The sequence below is a fragment of the Opisthocomus hoazin genome, chromosome 28 (genome assembly GCF_030867145.1).
Source record: "Opisthocomus hoazin isolate bOpiHoa1 chromosome 28, bOpiHoa1.hap1, whole genome shotgun sequence".
NCBI classification, from domain to species: domain Eukaryota; kingdom Metazoa; phylum Chordata; class Aves; order Opisthocomiformes; family Opisthocomidae; genus Opisthocomus; species Opisthocomus hoazin.
Genome location: NC_134441.1, coordinates 2,534,027 through 2,555,633, shown reverse-complemented (window position 1 = coordinate 2,555,633; position 21,607 = coordinate 2,534,027). Strand labels below are relative to the sequence as shown.

Here is a 21,607-nt window from a genome sequence, read left to right as displayed (position 1 = left end):
CGTCGCAGCGGGGGGGGGGGCCGTGGGCGCGTGCCAAGGGAGGAGGGCAGGCCGGACGGACGGACGGACGGACGCGCGGCGCTCGCCGGGACGGCACCCGCCTGCCGCCACCCTCACCCCCACCCCGGGGTGCCCCGCTTGTCTGGGGTTGGGGGGGTGGGGGGACACCCCCCCTTTCCCCCCCCCCCGCCCCCGCTGCCAGCACCGGCCATGGGCATCCAGGGCATGGAGCTGTGCGCCGTGGCCGTGGTCATCCTCCTCTTCATCGCCGTCCTCAAGCAGTTCGGCATCCTGGAGCCCATCTCCGCCGAAGGTAACCCCCCCCTTCATTAATTAATTCCAATTAATTAATCTCAGGCCCCCCCCCCCCTCCCCACCCCGGGGTGTCCCCAGCCTTCCCCTCCCCGCGCCACTGGACCTGTTGGGCCTGTGGGTGGGCACCGGGGGGGCGGAAAGGTGCTTTGGTTGGGGGGGGGGGGGTTTGGGGGTGAAGGCTGAGGGGCTGGGGGTGCCCCCCACCCTGCCCCTCGCCCTTGCCGCGTCATGGCCCAGCCCTGCTCTGACCTTCCCCGAGCCCCCCCCAAAGCACGGCCCTGAGGGGCTGCTGGGGGCCCCCCCAGTCCAGAGGGCCCCCCAGACCCCTTCTGAGGGGCGATGCCAGCCCTGACTGACCCCCAAAACCCCCTGGAGACGGGACCCCGGAGACCCCCATCCCCCATCGACCCCAAACCCCCCCCAAGATGCGACGCTGTGCCACCCAATCCCCCCTCCGACCCCCAAAACCCCTCCAAGATGGGACACTGAGGCCCCCCACGCCCCCCCCGACCCCTAAACCCCCCCAGGATGTGACGCTGAGCCCCCATCAACCCCAAAACCCCCTTGAGATGCGACGCTGAGGCCCCCCAAGACCCCATCGACCTCCAAAACCCCCCCAAGATGCAACGCTGAGGCCCCCCCGACCCCCAACCCCCCCTAAGATGCAACGCTGAGGCCCCCAATCCCCCCCCGACCCCCAAAATCCCCTGAGACGCAACGCTGAGACCCCCCCAAACCCCCCCCTGACCCCCAAAACCCCCCTGAGCCAGGCCGCTGGAGCCCCCCACTCCCAAGCCCAGCCCAGCCGGGCGGAGGGGCTCGGCGCTGCCCCTTCCCACCCCGGCAATCCCGGCTCGGCGGGTCCTGGGGGGGTTCAACCCGCCCCCCCCCGCAGCCCCCAGGGGACCCCAGGCTTCCCCGGGGCGTCCCTACCGCTGCGGCACGGCAGAGCCTCTCCCCGTGCCGCTTTTCCCGGCTCGAAGTTCCCGATCTCCCCGTCTCGGCGCTGAACGGGTCCGCGGGGGCTTCCCGAGCTGGAATTATTAATGAGGCATCATTTATTAATTACCTTCCGCCAGGCCGGGCGCGGGAGAGAGGGAGCATTAGCGGGGTCGGGGTGAGAGGCGGCTCCGGAACGCTCCGCGCCCCGGGAACGCGCCGCACGGGGTCGGCGGCACCGCCGGCTTCTCCCTGGGGATGCGAAACCTGGAGCTCCCCGCTTCTCCTCCCGGCACGAGGGGAATTTGGGGGTCCGGCATCAGATCGGGGGGGGGGGGTTGGGTTTTATGAAGGGTGGGATCCGGGTGGGACGGAGCGCGGGCTGACGCGGAGAGGGGGTCTTTGCCGGCGTCCCCCGGCAGACAGCTGCGACGCCGAGCTGGAGCTCCCGGCCGGCCGGCACCAACCCGAGGGGCTGGAGCAGCTGCTGGCGCAGACCAAGTTCACCAAGAAGGAGCTGCAGTCCCTCTACCGCGGCTTCAAGAACGTGAGTTGGGGGGGGGGGAAGACCCCCGCCGCGGCCCCCAGCGCCGGGTTTCGGCAGAGCCGGGGTTCACCGGGCGCCCGCTCTCCTCCCCAGGAGTGTCCCAGCGGCCTGGTGGACGAGGAGACCTTCAAGCTCATCTACGCACAGTTCTTCCCCCAAGGCGGTGAGTCGGGGGGGGGTCCCGAGGCTGCCCCGGGGGGGCCGCGTCCGGCGACGCCGCCAAATCCCGATCCGGGCGCGTGCCGGGCTCCGGGGAAGCTTCACCGGCCGCCGCCTTCCTCCCCTCGCAGACGCCAGCGCCTACGCCCACTTCTTGTTCGACGCCTTCGACGCCGACCGCAACGGGGCTCTCTGCTTCCAGGTGAGCGTTCCCGGCGCCGCGCCCGGCTTCTCGCCGGGAAAAACCGTGCCGGCACCGTGTTCCCCGAGCCGCCGGCGGCTGTCGGCGTGCCCAGCGGCGTGATTCATCAGATCTTCCTCCTCGGATAAAAGCTCGGCGCGGCGACGGCCAAAATCTTCGGCGTCTTCGACGGCGGCGGGAGCCGGTGCCGGGAGAGTTCCAGGCACTGCGGCACGGGCGGCCGGCGGCGGGGGGGGGTGGTTTTACCCCGTGGTGATTAAAAATAGCGCCGAGCAAGAATAGAAACGGGATCAATAGGAAAAAATTCCCCCGGGGCGACCCGCGATCGATGGCAGCGCCGCGGCACTGATGGAGGGGGGCGAACGGCCGCGCCGGGCGGGGGACGGGACCCGGGTCCGAGCCCGGGGTGGGACGTCACCGCTCACGGCCGCGGTTCCTCGGCAGGATTTTGTCGTCGGGCTCTCCGTCTTGCTGCGGGGGACGGTGCGGCAGAAGCTGGAGTGGGCTTTCAACCTCTATGATATTAATAAAGACGGCTACATCACCAAGGAGGTGACACGGGGAGGGGGGACGGGGACTTGGGGGGCTGGGCAGGGTGGGAGCGTCGCGGGGGACACCCGGAGAGGGACGGGGACGGTGGGAACGGGTGCCGGCGGCCGCTGGTGCGCTCGTTGGGAGGGTTCTTGTCACCCTGTCCCCTCGCAGGAGATGCTGGAGATCATGAAGTCCATCTACGACATGATGGGACGCTGCACCCAGCCCACCCTGAGGGACAGTGCGCCCGCCGAGCACGTGGAGCTCTTCTTCCAGGTGAGACCGGCCCCCGCGTCCCCTCCCAGCGGCCACCGATGCCGGGGTGTCACGGGGACATCCCCACCGACCCCCCCCCGCTGCTCCCTCGCAGAAGATGGACAGGAACGGCGACGGCGTGGTGACCTTCGAGGAGTTCCTGGAGACGTGCCAGAAGGTGAGGAGTTCAGATGGGGGGGGGGCTTCGGCATGGCCGCCGTCCTCCTCCTCCTCGCTGCCAGGCCTCCGAGCCGTCACCCCGCTCCTCGTCACAGCCCCAAACCACGCGCTGGGTTGGGAGGGGGATGGGGAGAGGCAGGGGACGGCAGCTCCGGTCACCCCGCGGCTGGCGGGAGGGAGGCACCGAGGGGGCTCTGACCTCTCCCCCCCCGCCCCGGCCAGGACCAGGACATCATGAGCTCCATGAAGATCTTCGAGAACGTGATCTAGCGCCCGGGACCCGGCCCCGCCAGCGCCCGAGGGGAACTTTTTTTCCTACCATTTCAGAAAAACGAGAGGTTAAACAGAAAAGCAGCAAACAATCCGCCGGGCTCCCGGCACGGCGGTGACGAGGGGCGCGGAGACGCACGGACGGTTCTGCCCGAGCCCTCCCCGGGCGACGGGCCCATTCCGGGGGGTGCAGACCCCCCCCGAAGCGAGGATCCCGGACCCCCTTTCCCCCCGGGGCCGGGCCCTCCACGAAACGGCCGCTGCCGAAGGCCAACGCCAAGCACGGCGCCTACGGGGGGGACCCACGGGAGAGGCCCCCCCCTCCCCTCCGGCGGTCGCAGGAGTGAGGGGGGGAGGGGTTTCTTTTCTAAATAAACCAAATGGCGACGATGCGGGGATGGCAACGCGGCGCCCGCCCAGCCGAGGGGGAAGCGACGGCTCCGGGGGGGCCGGCGAGGGTGGCCCTGAGCGGCGGGGAGCGATCGCGGCGGTTACTGAGGGAATTCGGGTTATTTCTGCGTTTATTTCTCCTCACGACCGGGCCGCGGAGGCCAGGCCGCACCTCAGGCAGGCCCCGGCCGGCCCCCCGCCCCGGCCCGGCCCACCCCGCCGCCGCCGCCCGTCGCTCGCTCACCCACTCGCGCCTTTCCGTGCAATCCAGGTGAGAAGCAGCCGCCTCGGCCCGGCTCGCTCCCGGCCCGGGGCTCCGCCGCTCCCGGCCTCGGCGCCGTCATGGCGGCCCTGTCATGGCGGCGCGGCGCTGTCATGGCGGCCGCTCCCCGTATCCTAGCAACGCCGCCTGCCGCCCCGCCCCTCCGGCTGGCCGAGCGCTGCCGGCTGTCATTGGCTGCGCCGCCGCGGAGGCCCCGCCCCCTCCGAGCTCGCATTGGTCGGCCCGAGGGGGGGGCGGGGACTCGGCGCGGAGACCTTCGGGCTGGTGGCCGCGGGGTCGGCGCGTGCCGGGAGGGGAGTGACGCGGCACGTGACGCAGGTGGCACCGGGGATCCCCTGTGCCCCCCTCCCCCCCCACCCGGATCGGGGAATCCCCTCTGCCCCCCCACCGCCGGGTCCGGGCACCGCGGGATCGGGCGGGGGGGGATTCCCCGGGTCTGGGGCTGTGAGGGATTGGGGGGAATCCCCTGGGGTCGGGGGGGTCCCTGGGATCGGGGCTGTGAGGGATCAGGGGGGGTCCCCTGGGATCTGAGCGTCCCCTGGGATCAGGGGGATCTCTGGGATCGGGGGGATCCCCTGGGATCAGGGCTGTGTGGGATCGGGGGGATCCCCTGGGATGTGGGGGTCCCCTGGGATCGGGGGAGCCCCCTGGGATATGGGGGATCCCCTGGGATCAGGGCTGTGCGGGATTGGGGGGGGGTCTCTTGGCATCGGGGGGATCCCCTGGGATCGGGGCTGTGAGGGATCAGAGGGGGTCCCCTGGGATTTGAGGGTCCCTGGGATCGTGGCTGTATGGGATTGGGGGAATCTCTTGGGATCAGGGGGTCCCCTGGGATCGGGGCTGTGCAGGAACAGGGGGTCTCTTGGGATCGGGGTGAATCCCCTAGGATCAGGGCTGTGAGGGATCGGGGGGTCCCCTGGGATTGGGGCTGTGCAGGATCGGGGGGGGCCCTGGGATCTGAGGGTCCCTGGGATCGGGGCTGTGTGGGATCGGGGAGTCCCTTGGGATCAGGGCTGAGCAGGGTCAGGGGGGGATCCCCCAGGGCTGGGGCTGTGCGGGATCAGGGGGTCCCCTGGGATCAGGGGGATCCCCTGGGATCAGGGCTGTGAGGGATTGGGGGGGGATCTCCTGGGTCTGGGGCTGTGAGGGATCGGGGGGATCCTTTGGGATCGGGGGATCCCTGGCATTGGGCTGAGCAGGGTTGGGGCGGGGGGGTGGGGTTCCTGTGGGATCGGAGCAGTGCAGGATCTGGGGGGGGGGATCCTGTGGGACTGGGGGGATCCTGGGGCTCAAGACTGTGTGGGAGCTGGGGGGGGGGGATCCCCGGGATCAGGGCTATGCGGGCCCACGAGAGGGAATCTCCCAGGGATCCCCACTGCGCGGGATCGGGGGGAGCCCCCGGGACTGGGGTTGTGCGGGATCGGGGGGATCCCCGGGATCGGGGCTGTGGGGACCCCCCAGGACCTGCGCTGTGTGGGATCAGGTGGTCTGCCCGGGGGGGGGCAGGGAATCCCATCCCCCCCAGATCCGTCCTGTGCCGGGATCCGCTCCCTGCCGCGGGAGGGATCTGCTGCCATCCCAGGGATCGGGGCTGGGATCTGCCCCGCTGGGTGGGATCCGCTGTCCCCAGTCTGCCCCACGCTGGCATCTGCCCCCCCCCTGGATCCAGGGATCCCCCCTGCACGGGAGGGACCCATCCACAGGGGGCAAAACCCAGGGTGGGCGCCACGGCCGGTGCCGGGATCCGCTGGGCGCTGGATCCCGACGCTCCGGTGCCCCGGCAGACGCGGATGCAGCGGCTGGCGGGGGCCATGCGGCTGGTGCGGTTCCGGGGGGCCGGGGGTCCCGAGCCCCGCCTGGGGCTGGAAGAAGGGATCGGGGGGGACGTGGTGGACCTGACCGCGGCCGAGCCGGGGCTGCCCCGCTCCATGCGAGCCTTCCTGGAGAGCGGCCCCAGCGGCCTGGCCGCCGCGCAAAGGTGGGTGCCACCACGCCAAGGTGGGTGCCACCGCGTGAAGGTGGGTGCCACCACGCCAAGGTGGGTGCCACCGCGTGCAGGTGGGTGCCACCGCGTGAAGGTGGGTGCCACCCCGCGAAGGTGGGTGCCACCACGTGCAGGTGGGTGCCACCCCGCGAAGGTGGGTGCCACCATGTGAAGGTGGGTGCCACCACGCGAAGGTGGGTGCCACCACGCCAAGGTGGGTGCCACCACGCGAAGGTGGGTGCCACCGCGTGAAGGTGGGTGCCACCACGCGAAGGTGGGTGCCACCGTGTGCAGGTGGGTGCCACCACGTGCAGGTGGGTGCCATCGCGTGAAGGTGGGTGCCACCATGTGCAGGTGGGTGCCACTGAGTGAAGGTGGGTGCCACCGCGTGAAGGTGGGTGCCACCATGTGCAGGTGGGTGCCACTGAGTGAAGGTGGGTGCCACCGCGTGAAGGTGGGTGCCACCGTGTGAAGGTGGGTGCCACTGAGCAAAGGTGGGTGCCACCACGTACAGGTGGGTGCCACCCCGCGAAGGTGGGTGCCACCGCGCAAAGGTGGGTGCCACCATGTGCAGGTGGGTGCCACCGTGTGCAGGTGGGTGCCACCACACGAAGGTGGGTGCCGCCACGCGAAGGTGGGTGCCACCACGCCAAGGTGGGTGCCGCCACATGAAGGTTGGTGCCGCCGCGTGCAGGGGGGTGCCACCATGTGCAGGTGGGTGCCACCGCGTGCAGGTGGGTGCCACCGCGTGCAGGTGGGTGCCACCATGTGCAGGTGGGTGCCACCGCGTGCAGGTGGGTGCCACCGCGTGAAGGTGGGTGCCACCGCGTGCAGGTGGGTGCCACCACATGAAGGTTGGTGCCGCCGCGTGCAGGGGGGTGCCACTGCCTGAAGGTGGGTGCCACCGTGTGAAGGTGGGTGCCACCACGCCAAGGTGGGTGCCACCGCGTGAAGGTGGGTGCCACCATGTGCAGGTGGGTGCCGCCGCGTGAAGGTGGGTGCCACCACATGCAGGTGGGTGCCACCACGCCAAGGTGGGTGCCACCGCGTGCAGGTGGGTGCCACCGCGTGAAGGTGGGTGCCACCGCGTGAAGGTGGGTGCCACCACGTGAAGGTGGGTGCCACCATGTGCAGGTGGGTGCCGCCGCGTGAAGGTGGGTGCCACCACACGAAGGTGGGTGCCGCCACGCGAAGGTGGGTGCCACCGCGTGCAGGTGGGTGCCACCGCGTGAAGGTGGGTGCCACCGCGTGCAGGTGGGTGCCACCACGTGAAGGTGGGTGCCACCGCGCGAAGGTGGGTGCCACCACATGCAGGCAGGTACCACTGAGCGAAGCCGGGTGGGTGGGGGGTCCCAGCGCGGCGGTGACGCTGGCCCCCGACCCCGCAGGGCGCTGGACTCGGGCCGGCACCGGGTGCCGCGGGGGACGGTGCGGCTGCTGGCGCCCGTCGGGGACCCCCAGAAGGTGATCTGCGTGGGGCTCAACTACCGCGACCACTGCCGGGAGCAGGGCGCCCGCGTCCCCGCCGAGCCCATCATCTTCAGCAAGTTCCCCAGCGCCGTCACCGGGCCCTTCGACGACATCGTGCACCCCGAGGAGAGCAGCGTGAGTAACCCCCCCCCCCCCCAAAAAAAAGGGGTGCGGGCCCTCCCAGCCCCCCCCAGCACCCCGCTTGTCTCCCCGCAGGAGGTGGACTGGGAGGTGGAGCTGGCCGCCATCATCGGGAAGAAGGGGCGGCACATCGAGGTAACCCCCCTGCTGTCCCCCCCTCCGTGAGGCTGGGGTCTCGGTGTCCCCCCCACCCCCGGTCAGCGGGTCCCCCTTCTCCCCCTTCCCCAAGGAGTCAGTGGCCCTGGGGTCTCTATGTCCCCCCCACCCCGATTCAGTGGGTCCCCCTTGTGCCCCCCCCTCCAAGGAGTCGGCGGCACTGGGGTCTCTGTGTCCCCCCCACCCCGGTTCAGTGGGTCCCCCTTGTCCCCCCCCCAAGGAGCCAGTGACACTGGGGTCTCGGTGTCCCCCCACCCCCGTTCAGTGGGTCCCCCTTGTGCCCTCCCCAAGGAGTCAGCGGCACTGGGGTCTCTGCATCCCCCCCCACCCTGGTTCATCGGATCCCCCTTGTGCTCCCCCCAAGGAGTCAGTGGCACTGGGGTCTCTGTGTCCCCCCCCACCTCGGTTCAGCGGGTCCCTGTTGTGTCCCCCCCCACCCAAGTATTCAGCAGCACTGGGGTCTCTGCATCCCCCCTAGCCTGGTTCAGTGGGTCCCCCTTGTGTCCCCCCCCAAGGAGTCAGTGGCACTGGGGTCTCTGTGTCCCCCCCCCCCAGTTCAGCAGGTCCCCGTTGTCCTCCCCCCCAAGTATTCGGCGGCAGTGGGGTTTCTGCGTCCCCCTTGCCCCCCCCCAAGGAGTCAGTGGCATGGGGGTCTCGGTGTCCCCCCCATCCCAGTTCAGCAGGTCCCCGTTGTCCCCCCTGAAGGAGTCGGTGGCCCTGGGGTCTCTGAGTCCCCCCACCCTGGTTCAGTGGGTCCCCCTTGTCCCCCCGCCAAGGAGTTGGTGGCCCTGGGGTCTCTATGTGTGTGTGTCCCCCCCAGTTCAGCAGGTCCCCCTTGTGTGTCCCTCCCCATCTAAGGAGTCAGTGGCACTGGGGTCTCAGTGTCCCCCCACCCCAGTTCACCAGGTCCCCACTGTCCCCCCCCCCCAAGGATTTGGCAGCACTGGGGTCTCTGCATCCCCCCACCCTGGTTCAGCAGGTCCCCCTTGTCCCCCCTAAAGGAGTCAGTGGCACTGGGGTCTCGGTGTCCCCCCCACCCCAGTTCATTGGGTCCCCCTTGCCCCCCCCCAAGGAGCCACTGACACTGGGGTCTCTGCATCCTCCCCACCCTGGTTCAGCGGGTCCCCCTCATCCCCCCCCACGGAGTCGGTGGCCCTGGGGTCTCTGTGTCCCCCCCCACCTCGGTTCAGCGGGTCCCTGTTGTGTCCCCCCCCCACCCAAGTATTCAGCAGCACTGGGGTCTCTGCATCCCCCCCACCCTGGTTCAGTGGGTCCCCCTTGTGTCCCCCCCCAAGGAGTCAGTGGCACTGGGGTCTCTGTGTCCCCCCCCCCCTCAGTTCAGCAGGTCCCCGTTGTTCTCCCCCCCAAGTATTCGGCGGCAGTGGGGTTTCTGCGTCCCCCTTGCCCCCCCCCAAGGAGTCAGTGGCATGGGGGTCTCGGTGTCCCCCCATCCCAGTTCAGCAGGTCCCCGTTGTCCCCCCTGAAGGAGTTGGTGGCCCTGGGGTCTCTGAGTCCCCCCACCCTGGTTCAGTGGGTCCCCCTTGTCCCCCCCCCCCAAGGAGTCGGTGGCCCTGGGGTCTCTATGTGTGTGTGTGTCCCCCCAGTTCAGCAGGTCCCCCTTGTGTGTCCCTCCCCATCTAAGGAGTCAGTGGCACTGGGGTCTCAGTGTCCCCCCACCCCAGTTCACCAGGTCCCCACTGTCCCCCCCCCCCAAGGATTTGGCAGCACTGGGGTCTCTGCATCCCCCCACCCTGGTTCAGCAGGTCCCCCTTGTCCCCCCTGAAGGAGTCAGGGGCACTGGGGTCTCTGTGTCCCCCCCACCCTGGTTCAGCGGATCCCCCTTGTGCCCCCCCCAAGGAGTCAGTGGCACTGGGGTCTCGGTGTCCCCCCACCCCGGTTCAGTGGGTCCCCCTTGTGCCCCCCCCCAAGGAGCCACTGACACTGGGGTCTCTGCATCCTCCCCACCCCGGTTCAGCGGGTCCCCCTCATCCCCCCCCACGGAGTCAGTGGCCCTGGGGTCTCTGTGTCCCCCCCCCCGGTTCACGGGGTCCCCGTGCCCCCCCAGGAGCCGGTGGCCCTGGACCACGTCGCGGGCTTCACGGTGGCCAACGACGTCAGCGCCCGCGACTGGCAGGGCCGCAACGGGCGGCAGTGGCTGCTGGGCAAAACCTTCGACACCTTCTGTCCCCTGGGCCCGGCCCTGGTCACCAAGGAGGCGGTGGCAGGTGACAACAGGGCTGTGGACGGGGTCGGGGGGGGTGTCCCCGCGTCCCCCTCCCCGCTGCCACGCGTCCCCTCCGTCCCCGCAGACGTCCACAACCTGCGGATCCGCTGCAGCGTCAACGGGCGGCTGATGCAGGACAGCAGCACCCGCCAGCTCCTCTTCCCCCTGCCCCAGCTCGTCGCCTGGGTCTCCCGGTGGGTGACGGGGGGGGGTCCCGGGGGGTCTCGGTGAGTGGGGGGGGTGGGGGGCCACAGCTGACACCCCCGCGTCCCCCTCCCCAGCTTCGTCACGCTGGTCCCCGGGGACATCTTGCTGACGGGAACCCCTCCCGGCGTGGGGGTCTTTCAGAAGCCCCCCGTGTTTCTCAAGGTGAGGGGAATGGCGGGGGGGGGGCAGGGGGGAGATGAAGGACCCCCGTGGGGGTCCTCACGCCGTCACCGTCCCCGTGCCGCCGGCAGCGAGGGGACGAGGTGCAGTGCGAGATCGAGGAGCTGGGCACCATCTGCAACAAGGTGGTCTGAACCCCGAGACGCCGCGGCGCGCCCCAAAGCCCCCCCAAAGCCCCCCCACCGCAGACGAGGGGGGGGGGGGTCAATAAATCCACGAGCCGGCTGCCCCGCTGCCCGCTTTATCAGCACTGGGTGAACTGGTGGATGAAGGCTTCCAGCTTCGCCCGCCCGGCGCGGGAGCGGAAGGGCTGGGCGAGACGGAGCAGGGGTCCGCAGGGGTCCCCCACCTCCTCCAGCACCTGAGGGGGGGGGAGAGGAGCGTCGGGGGGGGGGGGGGTAGCTCGATGCCGGGGGGGGGGGGATGCGATGCCAGGGGGGTGGGGGGTGGAGGGGGGAGCGCTTACCCCCATCTCCTTGAAGCTCTGCAGGGAGCTGAGGGCCAGGCTCCTGTCGGGGTGCTCTGGGGGGGGAGGGGAGGGTCAGCACCCCCAGCCCGGCTTCAGGGGGGGGGTGCTGACCCCAAAGCCCCCCCGACTCACCCGACCCGTCCTCCTCAGCCAGGAACCGCAGCAGCGCCTCGACGTAGGCTTCCTCTGGGGGTGGGGGAAGGAAGGGGGGGGTCAATCCCCATCGCCCCCCGCTCCAAGGGAGTTCAGCCGTGCCTCAGTTTCCCCAAGAGCCAAGGGGATGTGTTTCCCTCCTGGGGGGGTTGGGGGGGGTCGTACCGCGCTGGGGCCAGCTGGGTCGCTCCAGGAAAGCGGCGGCTCGGGCGTAGGTGCGCAGGACGGGGCTCAGGAGCCGGCAGAGGAAGAGGAGGAAGCCGGGAGAGCCCTGGGGCTCGCTGAGCTGGACACGGGGGGGAGGAGGGGGGGAAGCTGGAGTTGGGGGAGAGCATCCTCACCCCGCCATGGGGGAAGCCAAGGGACCCCCTCCCCAGGTACCTTGAAGCAGCGCTTGGAGACCTCCTCCTCCTCCTCCTCTTCCTCGCTGTCGGTGAAGTCCAGCCCGGCATCGGGCCGGCGCCTGCCCAAGGGCCGCGGGGCCAAGTCGCAAGCCCAGCGCTCGCTCTCCGGCTGCGGGGACAAGCGCTGACGTCACCCCGCAGGGACCCCAGCGCGGGGAGGGGGTCTCGGGGTGGGGGAGCACCCACCTCCTCAGCCTGCAGCAGCCCGCAGAGCAGCAGCTTGTCCACGACGTCCTGGCTGCGGTGGTCGAGGGGCTGGCAGGGCTGGGGGAGAGGGGGACGGGGGTGACGGGGCACGCGATGGCGATGCCACCCCGAGCCACCCCGTGCCACCCCGCGCCCCCGGCCCCTACCTGGAAGCCCAGGAGGGCGGGGGGCAGCAGCTGGAGCAGCTCCAGGGTCTTGCGGCGCAGCTCGGCCTGGCTGAGCACGATGGCGGCGGGGCTGATGGCGGCTCCCACGAAGGGCACCATCTCCGTCAGCAAGGCGCGGACGGCGCAGGCTGCCGGGAGAGCGGCGGCGGCGGGACCCCGGTGTCACCGATCCCCCGGTGTCACCAACCCCCGGTGTCACCGATCCCCCGGTGTCACCGATCCCCCCCCCCCCCAGCGTCACCAATCCCTGGTGTCACCGATCCCCCGGTGTCACCAACCCCCGGTGTCACCGATCCGCCGGTGTCACCGATCCCCCCCCCAGCGTCACCAATACCTGGCGTCACTGAACCCCCCGGTGTCACCAAAACCCCCCGGCGTCACTGATCCCCCACTGTCACTGAACTGCCCCCCCAGTATCACCAATCCCTGGTGTCACTGAACCCCCCCAGTGTCACCGAACCCCCCAGCGTCACCGAACCCCCCGGTCTCACCAATCCCCCGGTGTCACTGAACCCCCCAGTGTCACCGAACCCCCCAGTGTCACCGAACCCCCCCCCCCAGTATCACCAATCCCTGGTGTCACTGAAGCCCCCAGCGTCACCAAACCCCCCGGTGTCACCAATTCCCCCAGTGTCACCAAACCCCCCCCCCAGTATCACCAATCCCTGGTGTCACAACCCCCAGTGTCACCGAACCGCCCCAGTGTCACCAATCCCCGGCATCACTGAACACCCCGGTGTCACCAAACCTCCCTGGCATCACTGATCCCCCCAGCATCACTGAACACCCCCCCAGCGTCACCAACACCCCCCCCCCGGCATCACCAATCCCTGGTGTCACCAAACCTCCCTGGCATCACTGAACCCCCCCCCCAGCGTCACCAATCCCTGATGTCACCAAACACACCCCCAGCATCACCAACCCCCCAGTGACACCAATCTCTGGCGTCACCAACCCCCCCAGTGCCACCAAATCCCCCTGGTGTCACCGAACCTGCTGGCGTCACCGAACCCCCAGCATCACCAATTCCCCGGTGTCACCGATCCCCCAGGGTCACCAAACCCCCCTGGCATCACCAATCCCTGGCGTCACCAATCCCCAGTGTCACCGAATCCCCCCAGCGTCACTGAACCCCCCCCCGGCATCACCAAACCTCCCTGGCGTCACCAATCCCTGGTGTCACCGAACCCCCCTGGCATCATCGATCCCCTGGTGTCACCAGTCCCTGGTGTCACCAAACCTCCCCAGCATCACCAATCCCTGGTGTCACCGAATCCCCCCCCAGTGTCACCAACCTCTGGTGTCACCGAACGCCCCGGTGTCACCGCTCCCCCTCGCTCCTCACCTCCCACCGCCTCGCTGGCGAAGACGGGCAGGACGGCAGCGCCGTGGCGGCCCAGCTCCCTCCGCGCCTCCGCCGAGGCCTCGGGGACCACCAGGACGTCGCCGAGGGGGGGGACGCGGTAGAGGGTGACGCGGGGTGCCAGCAGGGCGAGGCTGTGCCGCAGCAGGGCGCGGAGCCGCCCCGAGAAGCCGACGTCGCGCTGGCGCAGCAGGGTCTCCTCCAGCAGCCAGGCGAAGTCCCGCATCAGCCGGGAGAGGAAGACGCCCTGGAGGAAGAGGAGGATGGAGGAAGGCTCCGGAAACCTTCCTCCGGAGGAAGAGGAGCGCGGCGGCCTCCGGGTCTCACCTCCGGGTGCTTGTGCAGCAGCAGCGCGGCCGTCATCCCCGCGGCCATGATGGCGGAGCAGGCGACGCCGTCTGCGCGGGGAGGGGGAGACGCTCGTTGGCCCCCAGCCCCACGAGGAGCGATGGCGGCGGCGACGTCCCCAGCGATGTCCCCCCCCCCGCCGCCAGCCCGAAGCGCCGGTACCGGGTGGCCCCGGACAGCGGGACGGCCGGACCCCCGCCCGCCCGCGGCCCCTCACCGCTCAGCGCGTGCAGCCCCAGCGTCGTCACCAACGCTTCGTCCGCCGCTCCCGCGCCGGGGCTCCGCGCCGCGGCCTCCGCGCCGTCCGGCTGGCTGGGGACAGCGGGGTGACGCGGGGTGAGGCCGCGTGGCCGGGGGCAGGCGAGACGCCGGCCCCCCGCTCGGGCCCCCGCTTACCGCGTGCCGAGGCTGGCGGGCAGCGGCCGCTGCGCCGGCGCCTTCGTCCCGGCCAGGTTCTTGGCCGCGAACTCCTGGGGACGGGGAGCGAGGAGCCGGTCGGCGCGCGGCCGGGGGCACCCCACCGGCGAGCCCCCGGACACCCCAGAAATGGGGGCACCGGATCCCTGGAGAACACCGGATCCCTGGAGAACACCGGATCCCCCAAGCCACCCCCAGAGATGGGTTCACTGGATTCTGGAGAACACCAGATCCTCCCAGTCTCCTCCAGAAATGGGTTCACCAGAGCCTTGGAGAACACCAGATCCTCCCAGTCTCCTCCAGAGATGGGTTCACTGGATCCCTGGAGAACACCGGATCCTTGGAGAACACCAGATCCCCAAGCCTCTGCCAGAGATGGGTTCACTGGATCCCTGGAGAACACCAGATCCCCCCAGCCTCCTCCAGAGATGGGGTCACCAGATCCCTGGAGAACACTGGATCCTTGGAGAACACCAGATCCCCAAGCCTCTGCCAGAGATGGATTCACCGGATCCCTGGAGAACACCAGATCCCTGGAGAACACCAGATCCCCAAGCCTCCCCCAGAGATGGGTTCACCGGATCCCTGGAGAACACCAGATCCCCCCAAGCCACCCCAGAGATGGGTTCACTGGATTCTGGAGAACACCAGATCCTCCCAGTCTCCTCCAGAGATGGGTTCACCAGTTCCCTGGAGAACACTGGATCCTCCCAGCCACCCCTAGAGATGGGGTCACCAGATCCCTGGAGAACACCAGATTCTCCCAGCCTCCCCCAGAGACGGGTTCACCAGATCTCTGAAGAAGACCAGATCCCCCCAGCCACCCTCAGAGATAGGTTTACCAGGTCCCTGGAGAACACCGGATCCCTGGAGAACACCGGATCCCCCAAGCCACCCCCAGAGATGTGTTCACTGGATTCTGGAGAACACCAGATCCTCCCAGCCACCCCTAGAGATGGGGTCACGGGATCGTGGAGAACACTGGATCCTTGGAGAACACCAGATCCCCACAGCCTCCCCCAGAGATGGGTTCACTGGATCCCTCAAAAACACTGGATCCCTGGAGAACACCAGATCCCCCCAGCCTCCTCCAGAGATGGGGTCACCGGATCCCTGGAGAACACTGGATCCCTCCAGCCTCCTCCAGATATGGGGTCACTGGAGCCTTGGAGAACACCAGATCCCCCCAGCCTCTTCCAGAGATGGGGTCACCAGATCCTTGGAGAACACTGGACCCCTGGAGAACACCAGATCCCCCCAGGCTCCCCCAGAGATGGGTTCACCGGATCCCTGGAGAACACCAGATCCCCCCAGCCTCCCCCAGAGATGGGGTCACCAGATCCCTGGGGAACACTGGATCCCTGAAGAACACCAGATCCCCCCAGGCTCCTCCAGAGATGGGTTCACTGGATCCCTGGAGAACACCGGATCCTCCCAGCCTCCCCCAGAGATGGGTCACCAGATCCCTGGAGAACACCGGATCCTTGGAGAACACCAGATCCCCAAGCCTCTGCCAGAGATGGGTTCACCGGATCCCTGGAGAACACCAGATCCCCCCAGCCTCCCCCAGAGATGGGGTCACCGGATCCCTGGAGAACACCAGATCCCCCCAGCCTCCCCCAGAGACGGGGTCACCAGATCCCCTGGCGATCACCGGCTCGCCCCGGCCCCGCAGCCGTACCTGCAGGGAGAAGGGCTGGGCGAAGTCGACGCGGGCGCAGCCTCGGCGCCGGCGCAGGGCCCGGCACGCTGCCCAGAGGCAAGCGCCGAGGCCGAGGGGCTCAGCGCCGCGCTGGGAGGGGACCAAAGCATTAACGGGGGGCGACGGAGGCAAGCGCCCCGGGATCGGGGGGCCGCAGCCACCCCCCTCTCACCGCTCTGTCCCGGGGCCAGTCGCCGGGGGCCACGTCGTAGGCGATGCCGACGGGGACGAGGAGGACGTCGGGCACGGTGCCGTCCCGCACGGCTCGGTACACCGTGGCCAGCCACTCCCGGGCCGCGGCGGAGAGGCAGCGGGCGGCGGGCGGCTCCTCGAGGAAGATGAGCAGGGGCTGGCGGCTCCTCAGCACCTCCTCGACGTACTGGTGGGGGAGACGGGGCGAGGCTGGGGGGCACCGGTGGCACCCCGGGACGCGTGGCACCCGCCACGCAGCCGAACGGCGATCGAGCCACCCTGAGCGCCCGGTGAAGGCGTTGGGGGAGCTCAGGGGGGGACGTTTCGCCCCCGCCAGCGTCCCGCGCTGGACGTACCGCGGCCAGGACAGCCCCCGCCAGCCCTTCGTCCCCCGGCTTCCGCTCCATCCTCGCAGGCAGGAAAATCCCTCCCAGGCGGCCGAGCAAGGCTCTGGGGGGGGGAAAAAATGGCACCGTGGGCGCCCACCTCGCACAGGACCACGTCCCAGTGCTAGAGGGGTTTTTTCCTACCGGCTCTTCAAATCCCCCCCCCAGTTCCCCACCGCAGCTGGGGGGCTTTGCCAATGCCCCGCGCCGGCGCCTGCCGAGCCTTACCGGAGCCGAGGGCTGCAGACCCCGCCGCCCACCGTCACCCTGGGGACCCCCAGCCCCTGGGAGAAGAGGAGGAAGGAGAGGAGCGGCCCGTCCAGCTGGGATTTGTGCGTCGAGAGGAAGACCAGCGGCACGCCGGGCTGCGAGGAAGGCAGACGGGGCTCAGCGCCCTGCGGCGGGGCGCAGGGGGGGGGTCCCGAGAGCGGCTCGCCGGGGTCCCTACCGTCGCGGCGGCCCTCAGCACCATCTCCAGCTGCCCTCGGTGGAGCTGCACGCTGTGGAAGAGGCGGTTCAGGAGCTTGAGCAGAACCCAGTTGCACAGCCTGGAGGGAAAGCAGCGAGTGAGCAACCCCCCCAGACACCCCCCCCCACCCCGGAGACCACCCTTCCCTGCCTCAGTTTCCCCACCCAGGCAGCAAGGGGGGTTGTGGGAGAAAGCTCGGCTCAAAAAAATCCCACTTTTCGGCTCCCCTCGAGCAAATAAACAGATTTATTCGAAATTAAGTTAAAACTCCAGAGGGTGGATGTGACAAGACCCCCCCCTCTCCCCCTGGCAACCGAAGCCAATTACCCCTCCACCTCCCCGTCCTCCCCCACGCTGTTTACGGAAAGGATCCGCGGGCTTTCATCCCCCGGGTAATTTCTTCCCTTTAAATACTTCAGACCGCTCAGAGGGTTCTTTTATTACAGCTCGATCAGACGAGCAATTAGGCTGCGATGCAACCTTTAATTGCCAATTTCTCAATGACAGGAGGAAAAAAAGAAAAGAGCAGAGAGAGGGAGAGGGAGGAACAGTTCCCTCTCGCTTGGCTTTGCTTTCCCCCCTCCCGGGGGGGAGGTTTTTTTTCCCCTCCCTCCCAGTTTCCTGGAAGGAATTGGGGGGAAATATCCCCAGGGAGCTGGGCGGGAGCTGCCCTGCCGGCATAGCCCCGGGGTCCCTGCACACAGGTCCCTTGCAGGACCCCCAGGCAGCCCCCAGAGGATCCACCTGCAGCCCCCCCAAAGGACCCCAGTGCAGCCCCCCCCAGGGACCAATGTACATCCCCCAAAGGATCCCAGTGCATTCCCCAAAGGACCCCCATGCAGCCCCCGAAAAGGATCCCAGCACATCCCACAAAGGACCCCCGTGCAGCCCCCCCTCAAAGGACCCCTGTGCAGCCCCCCTCAAAGGACCCCCAGTTCATTCCCCCAAAAGGACCCCCAGTTCATCCCCCCCAAAGGACCCCCAGCGCAGCCCCCCCAAAGGACCAACATACATCCCCCAAAAGATCCCAGTGCAGCCCCCAAAAGATCCACACGCAGCCCCCCCAAAGGATCCCAGCACATCCCCCAAAGGACCCCCGTGCAGCCCCCCCAAAGGACCCCTGTACATCCCACAAAGGACTCCCATGCAGCCCCCCCAAAGGACCAATGCACACCCCCCAAAGGACCCCAGTGCATCCCCCAGAGGACCCCAGCGCAGCCCCCCCCAAACACGACTCGCAGGAGCGGGGCGCTGAGCCGCCCCCCCAAGCCCACCCGAAAGGGCTCCCTGCACAGAGCACGAGAGACCCAGGGTGAGGAAAGGGACTGGGAACGCCCCAGCCAGGAACTGGGAGCCCTCTGGGAGCAGGTGGGAGACCCCCACGCAGGGGGAATCGGCCCCCCCAGCCCCCCCCCAGGAGCGCAGACCTGAGCGTCAGCAGGGAGAGCGGCGCCTGGATCTCGGCCAGGATCTCCAGCGCTTGCTCCTTCCACGGCCGGTGGGATTCGCCGTCCCCTCGCCGGCGGCGCGCAGCGACGTCCCGTACCCTGCGAAGGGGATTCGGGGACGAGGCCGCGGCACCCGGGTCCTGCCGGGGGGGGGGGGGGGGCGAAGCCAAGCCCGCAGACCCCCCCCAGCTTCCCCAAAACCTACCTCCTGCTGCGACAGACCCTCGCCGGGAGGTCTCCGGGGGTCTCAGCAGGGACCCTCCAGCCCCAGACAGCCAGGAGACCGCAGACCCTTCGGACCAGCCAGCCCCGGTACCTGCGCAGGGAGACGCAGCGACGCTGAGAGGCTTTTCCCAGGCGCTCGGCCTCCCGCCAACCGGTTTCCAGATCATTTCTGCCCATTTCACAGATGGGAAAGTCGAGGCACCAGTGGAACGATGCTCCCGGCCACCCCGCGGGGAGGAAACCTCCCTAGAAAGGCACGGGGGACGCTGCTGACGTCCCAAACCGGGGACTTTCCCCGAAAGGGACAGAAACCAGTGGAGTTTTAGCAAGGAAAAGGCTCCCGGGCTCCGCGTCGGTGGGAAGGGGCGGCTGCCGCCGGCCGGGGGTCCGGAGCTCGGCCCCACGGGGAGGATGAGGAGGGGGCGGCCGGCGGAGGGGCCGGGTGTGCGCCGAGCTCGTCCGGTGAGGAGAATGAAGACACCCCCGGTGCCCCCCTCCCCGCCAAGCTCTTCCCAACAGCCCCCGGACACCGATAATAAAAGAAAACAACCCCAAATCGTGGGAACAGCCCAAGCCCCCTCCCCTCCGCCGTCATCAACGCTCGGCTCCCCAAATTTAATTAACGTCACCCCTTCTCGGACTAATTTCGGGGGAAGGGTGACGGAGAGGCGTCCCCGCGCTTCTGCGCAGCAAGGGAAGGGATTTTCCATGGGGATTTGGATAAAAAGGAGAATAAACCTGGGGGGGGGGATTAAACCCCCCCCCCCCAAAGAGCGGTTTGGGCGGCGTTCCCCGGCGGCCTCACCGCGTGTCCTCCTCGGTCAGCCGGCCGGCGTCGCGGAAGCCGCGGGACGAGAGCTGCTGGGGGTGGAAGCCATCCTGGAAGGAGAGAGCGGGCTCGGAGGGGGGGGGTCCCAGCCCCTCCCCCCCCGGGGACGGGACCCTTCGGATGGGGACGTCCTGGGGGTCCCAGGCTCTGGTCCCAGCTCTCACCCAGCTCCTCGGGGTGCAGGTCTGGCAGCAGCGCCCCGAAAACGGGCGGGAGTTGCCCATGAAAGGGATGAAAATTTCCAGTTTCTGGCCCGAATCGCAGACCCAGGTTTTCATCTGCAACGGGAAATCGAGATGGGGGGGGGCGGGGGGGACACGGCACAAACCCTGCTGGCTCTGGAAACACCAAATATGGGGGAATTCTCCCCAAAACGTGCTCACGGGCGAGGAAAAAAACAATTTCCCGGGGAGAAATAAAGCAAATTTCTCCGGGCTCGAAGGGGGAGGCACAAAGGGGCTGGGCCCCCCCCCCGGCACAGGGACCCGATCCGGCGGCACCAGCACCCCGGGGCGCCTCGGGCAGGGGTCCTGCGGCGGGACCCGGCTTGGGGACACATGGAGGGGGGGTCAGCGAGAGCTGGGGGGGACGGGACCCCAGACCCCCACCCCGCCCGCAGCCACCGAGACCCTTCCACGGCGTAAGCAGCGCCGTGGGGTGATGTGGGGTGCTGGGGGGGGGGCACTGAGCCCCTCACCCCACACAGGGACCCGCTCCTCGGCGGGGGATGCTTCATAGCACAAAAAAAGATGGGGGGGGGAAAAAACTCCCCCCCAACCCAGCAACCAACGCGCCAAAAGCCCTCGGGAAAATAATTTCATCTCCGGTGCCGCCGCGATTGACTTTTCCCTCCCACACCCCCCCCCCCAACCAACCCCCCCCCCCGGCACGGAGATGCCAATCTGCACCCAAAAACCCCGCAGCCCGCCCCAAAAACCCTGAGATCCTGGCAGCCCCCCCCCCCCCCCCCCCAAAAAATGGGGCTGGGGGCTGCCGGCGATGCCCGTCGGTGCTGGGTGAGGGGCTGCTTGGATCTGAGACACCCCCCACCCCGAGGTATTGGGGGCTTTTCCATCACGCCCACCCCCTCCCTTTATCAGGGGGAATTTTTTTCAGAAATTTCAGGAATTTTATCCCCCCCCCCAAAAAAAAAAGAGAGGGGGGAGGAATAATAATTTGGTTTTAAAATGTTGCTGGGGGGGGGGTAAAGAAAAGCGAGGTCGGAGGGAAGGAAACGCCGGCGAGGTTGGACCCCCCCAGCGTGAAACCCCCCCAGCTGGGTTTACCTGGGGGTGCCCATGGGGTGGGGGGGAACAGGGTCACCCCCCCCATCTTGTTTGGGGACCGGGGCGTCCCCGGGGAGTCACCTACCTCTGCGACGGCTGGCACGGGTGGGGGGCCGGCGGGGGGGGGATGTACCCCCAAACTGGAGGGATGCTCGAGGGTCCTGGGCGGGGGGGGGAAGATGAGAGAATGAGGTGGAAAGCCGTGATCTGGGGGGGGCTTCGCTTTCGGGGGGGGGGGAGGGGGGGGCTGCTGGCAGGGGACACCCCCGCGGGCCCCCCATGTCCTACAGGGCTTTGGGGGGGGGTACACACCCCATAGCCCCTATAGAGCCTTGGGGGGGGGGTAACTCATCCCACATGGGCCCCTCACTCCCTATAGGGTCTGGGGGGGGGGGGGGGGTTTACACACCCCATAGCCCCTATAGAGACTTGGGGGGGGTAACTCACCCCACATGGGCCCCTCATTCCCTATAGGGTCTGGGGGGGGGGGGGTTACACACCCCATAGCCCCTATAGAGCCTTGGGGGGGGGTAACTCACCCCACATGGGCCCCTCATTCCCTATAGGGTCTGGGGGGGGGGGGGTTACACACCCCATAGCCCCTATAGAGCCTTGGGGGGGGGTAACTCACCCCACATGGGCCCCACATTCCCTATAGGGTCTGGGGGGGGTTACACACCCCACATGGGTCCCACACACCCCATAGGGTCTGGGGGGGGGGGATTACACACCCTACGACCCCTGTAGAGCTTTGGGGGGGGGGGGTCAGATACCCCACGTGGGCCCCACAGCCCCTATAGAGCCATGGGGGGGGGTAACCCACCCCAGACAGGCCCCACATTCCCTATAGGGTCCGGGGGGGGGGGGGTCACACACCCCGCAGGGTCTGGGGGGGTCAATACACCCCACAGCACCTATAGGGCTTTGGGGGGGGGGGGGGGGGTAGCACACCCCCCGCGGGCCCCACACCCCCCCCAAGACCCACACCCCCACCCCGCCCCCCCACAGCCCCCCCCCCCCCAGGGCCTGAGGGGGGGTCACAGCCCCCGCAGAGCCTCGGGGGGGGTCCCCGAGCCCTCCCGACCCCCCCCCCGGCCCCGCTCACA

The 21,607-nt window shown here is 69.0% G+C and overlaps 3 protein-coding genes across 4 annotated transcripts; 2 read left to right on the top strand and 1 right to left on the bottom strand.

Annotated features, from left to right (window-relative positions):
• Nucleotides 1-69: 69 nt before the first annotated feature.
• Nucleotides 70-3,823, top strand: KCNIP3 (potassium voltage-gated channel interacting protein 3). Of its 2 annotated transcripts, XM_075444837.1 has the most exons (8): nt 70-313; nt 1,677-1,801; nt 1,895-1,964; nt 2,092-2,162; nt 2,607-2,714; nt 2,868-2,972; nt 3,067-3,129; nt 3,354-3,823. In XM_075444837.1, exons 1-8 carry the CDS (start codon nt 211-213, stop codon nt 3,399-3,401), a joined length of 693 nt encoding a protein of 230 aa, XP_075300952.1. In that variant the 5' UTR covers nt 70-210; the 3' UTR covers nt 3,402-3,823. The 2 variants fall into 2 exon arrangements, with proteins under 2 accessions (XP_075300952.1, XP_075300951.1); XM_075444836.1 differs by having other exon boundaries at nt 1,677-1,964.
• A 477-nt stretch (nt 3,824-4,300) lies between these two features.
• LOC142364731 (oxaloacetate tautomerase Fahd2a, mitochondrial-like) lies at nt 4,301-10,596 on the top strand. The gene is made up of 8 exons (XM_075444835.1): nt 4,301-4,392; nt 5,859-6,052; nt 7,447-7,663; nt 7,745-7,804; nt 9,891-10,050; nt 10,135-10,243; nt 10,331-10,418; nt 10,508-10,596. Exons 2-8 carry the CDS (start codon nt 5,865-5,867, stop codon nt 10,568-10,570), a joined length of 885 nt encoding a protein of 294 aa, XP_075300950.1. The 5' UTR covers nt 4,301-4,392; nt 5,859-5,864; the 3' UTR covers nt 10,571-10,596.
• Nucleotides 10,597-10,607: 11 nt separating this feature from the next.
• On the bottom strand, nt 10,608-19,493 carry LOC142364637 (glycerol-3-phosphate acyltransferase 2, mitochondrial-like). The gene is made up of 25 exons (XM_075444551.1): nt 19,380-19,493; nt 19,192-19,265; nt 18,367-18,477; nt 18,141-18,260; nt 16,693-16,792; nt 16,473-16,609; nt 16,215-16,308; nt 15,839-16,045; nt 15,547-15,756; nt 15,301-15,474; nt 15,071-15,201; nt 14,807-14,978; nt 14,473-14,707; nt 14,227-14,426; nt 13,944-14,110; nt 13,765-13,859; nt 13,527-13,597; nt 13,182-13,446; nt 11,816-11,964; nt 11,649-11,726; nt 11,440-11,571; nt 11,224-11,344; nt 11,038-11,091; nt 10,903-10,958; nt 10,608-10,797 (listed from the first exon to the last, which is right to left on the bottom strand). The coding sequence occupies exons 1-25, from the start codon at nt 19,491-19,493 to the stop codon at nt 10,681-10,683; spliced, it is 3,384 nt and encodes a 1,127-aa protein (XP_075300666.1). The 3' UTR covers nt 10,608-10,680.
• Nucleotides 19,494-21,607: the final 2,114 nt, after the last annotated feature.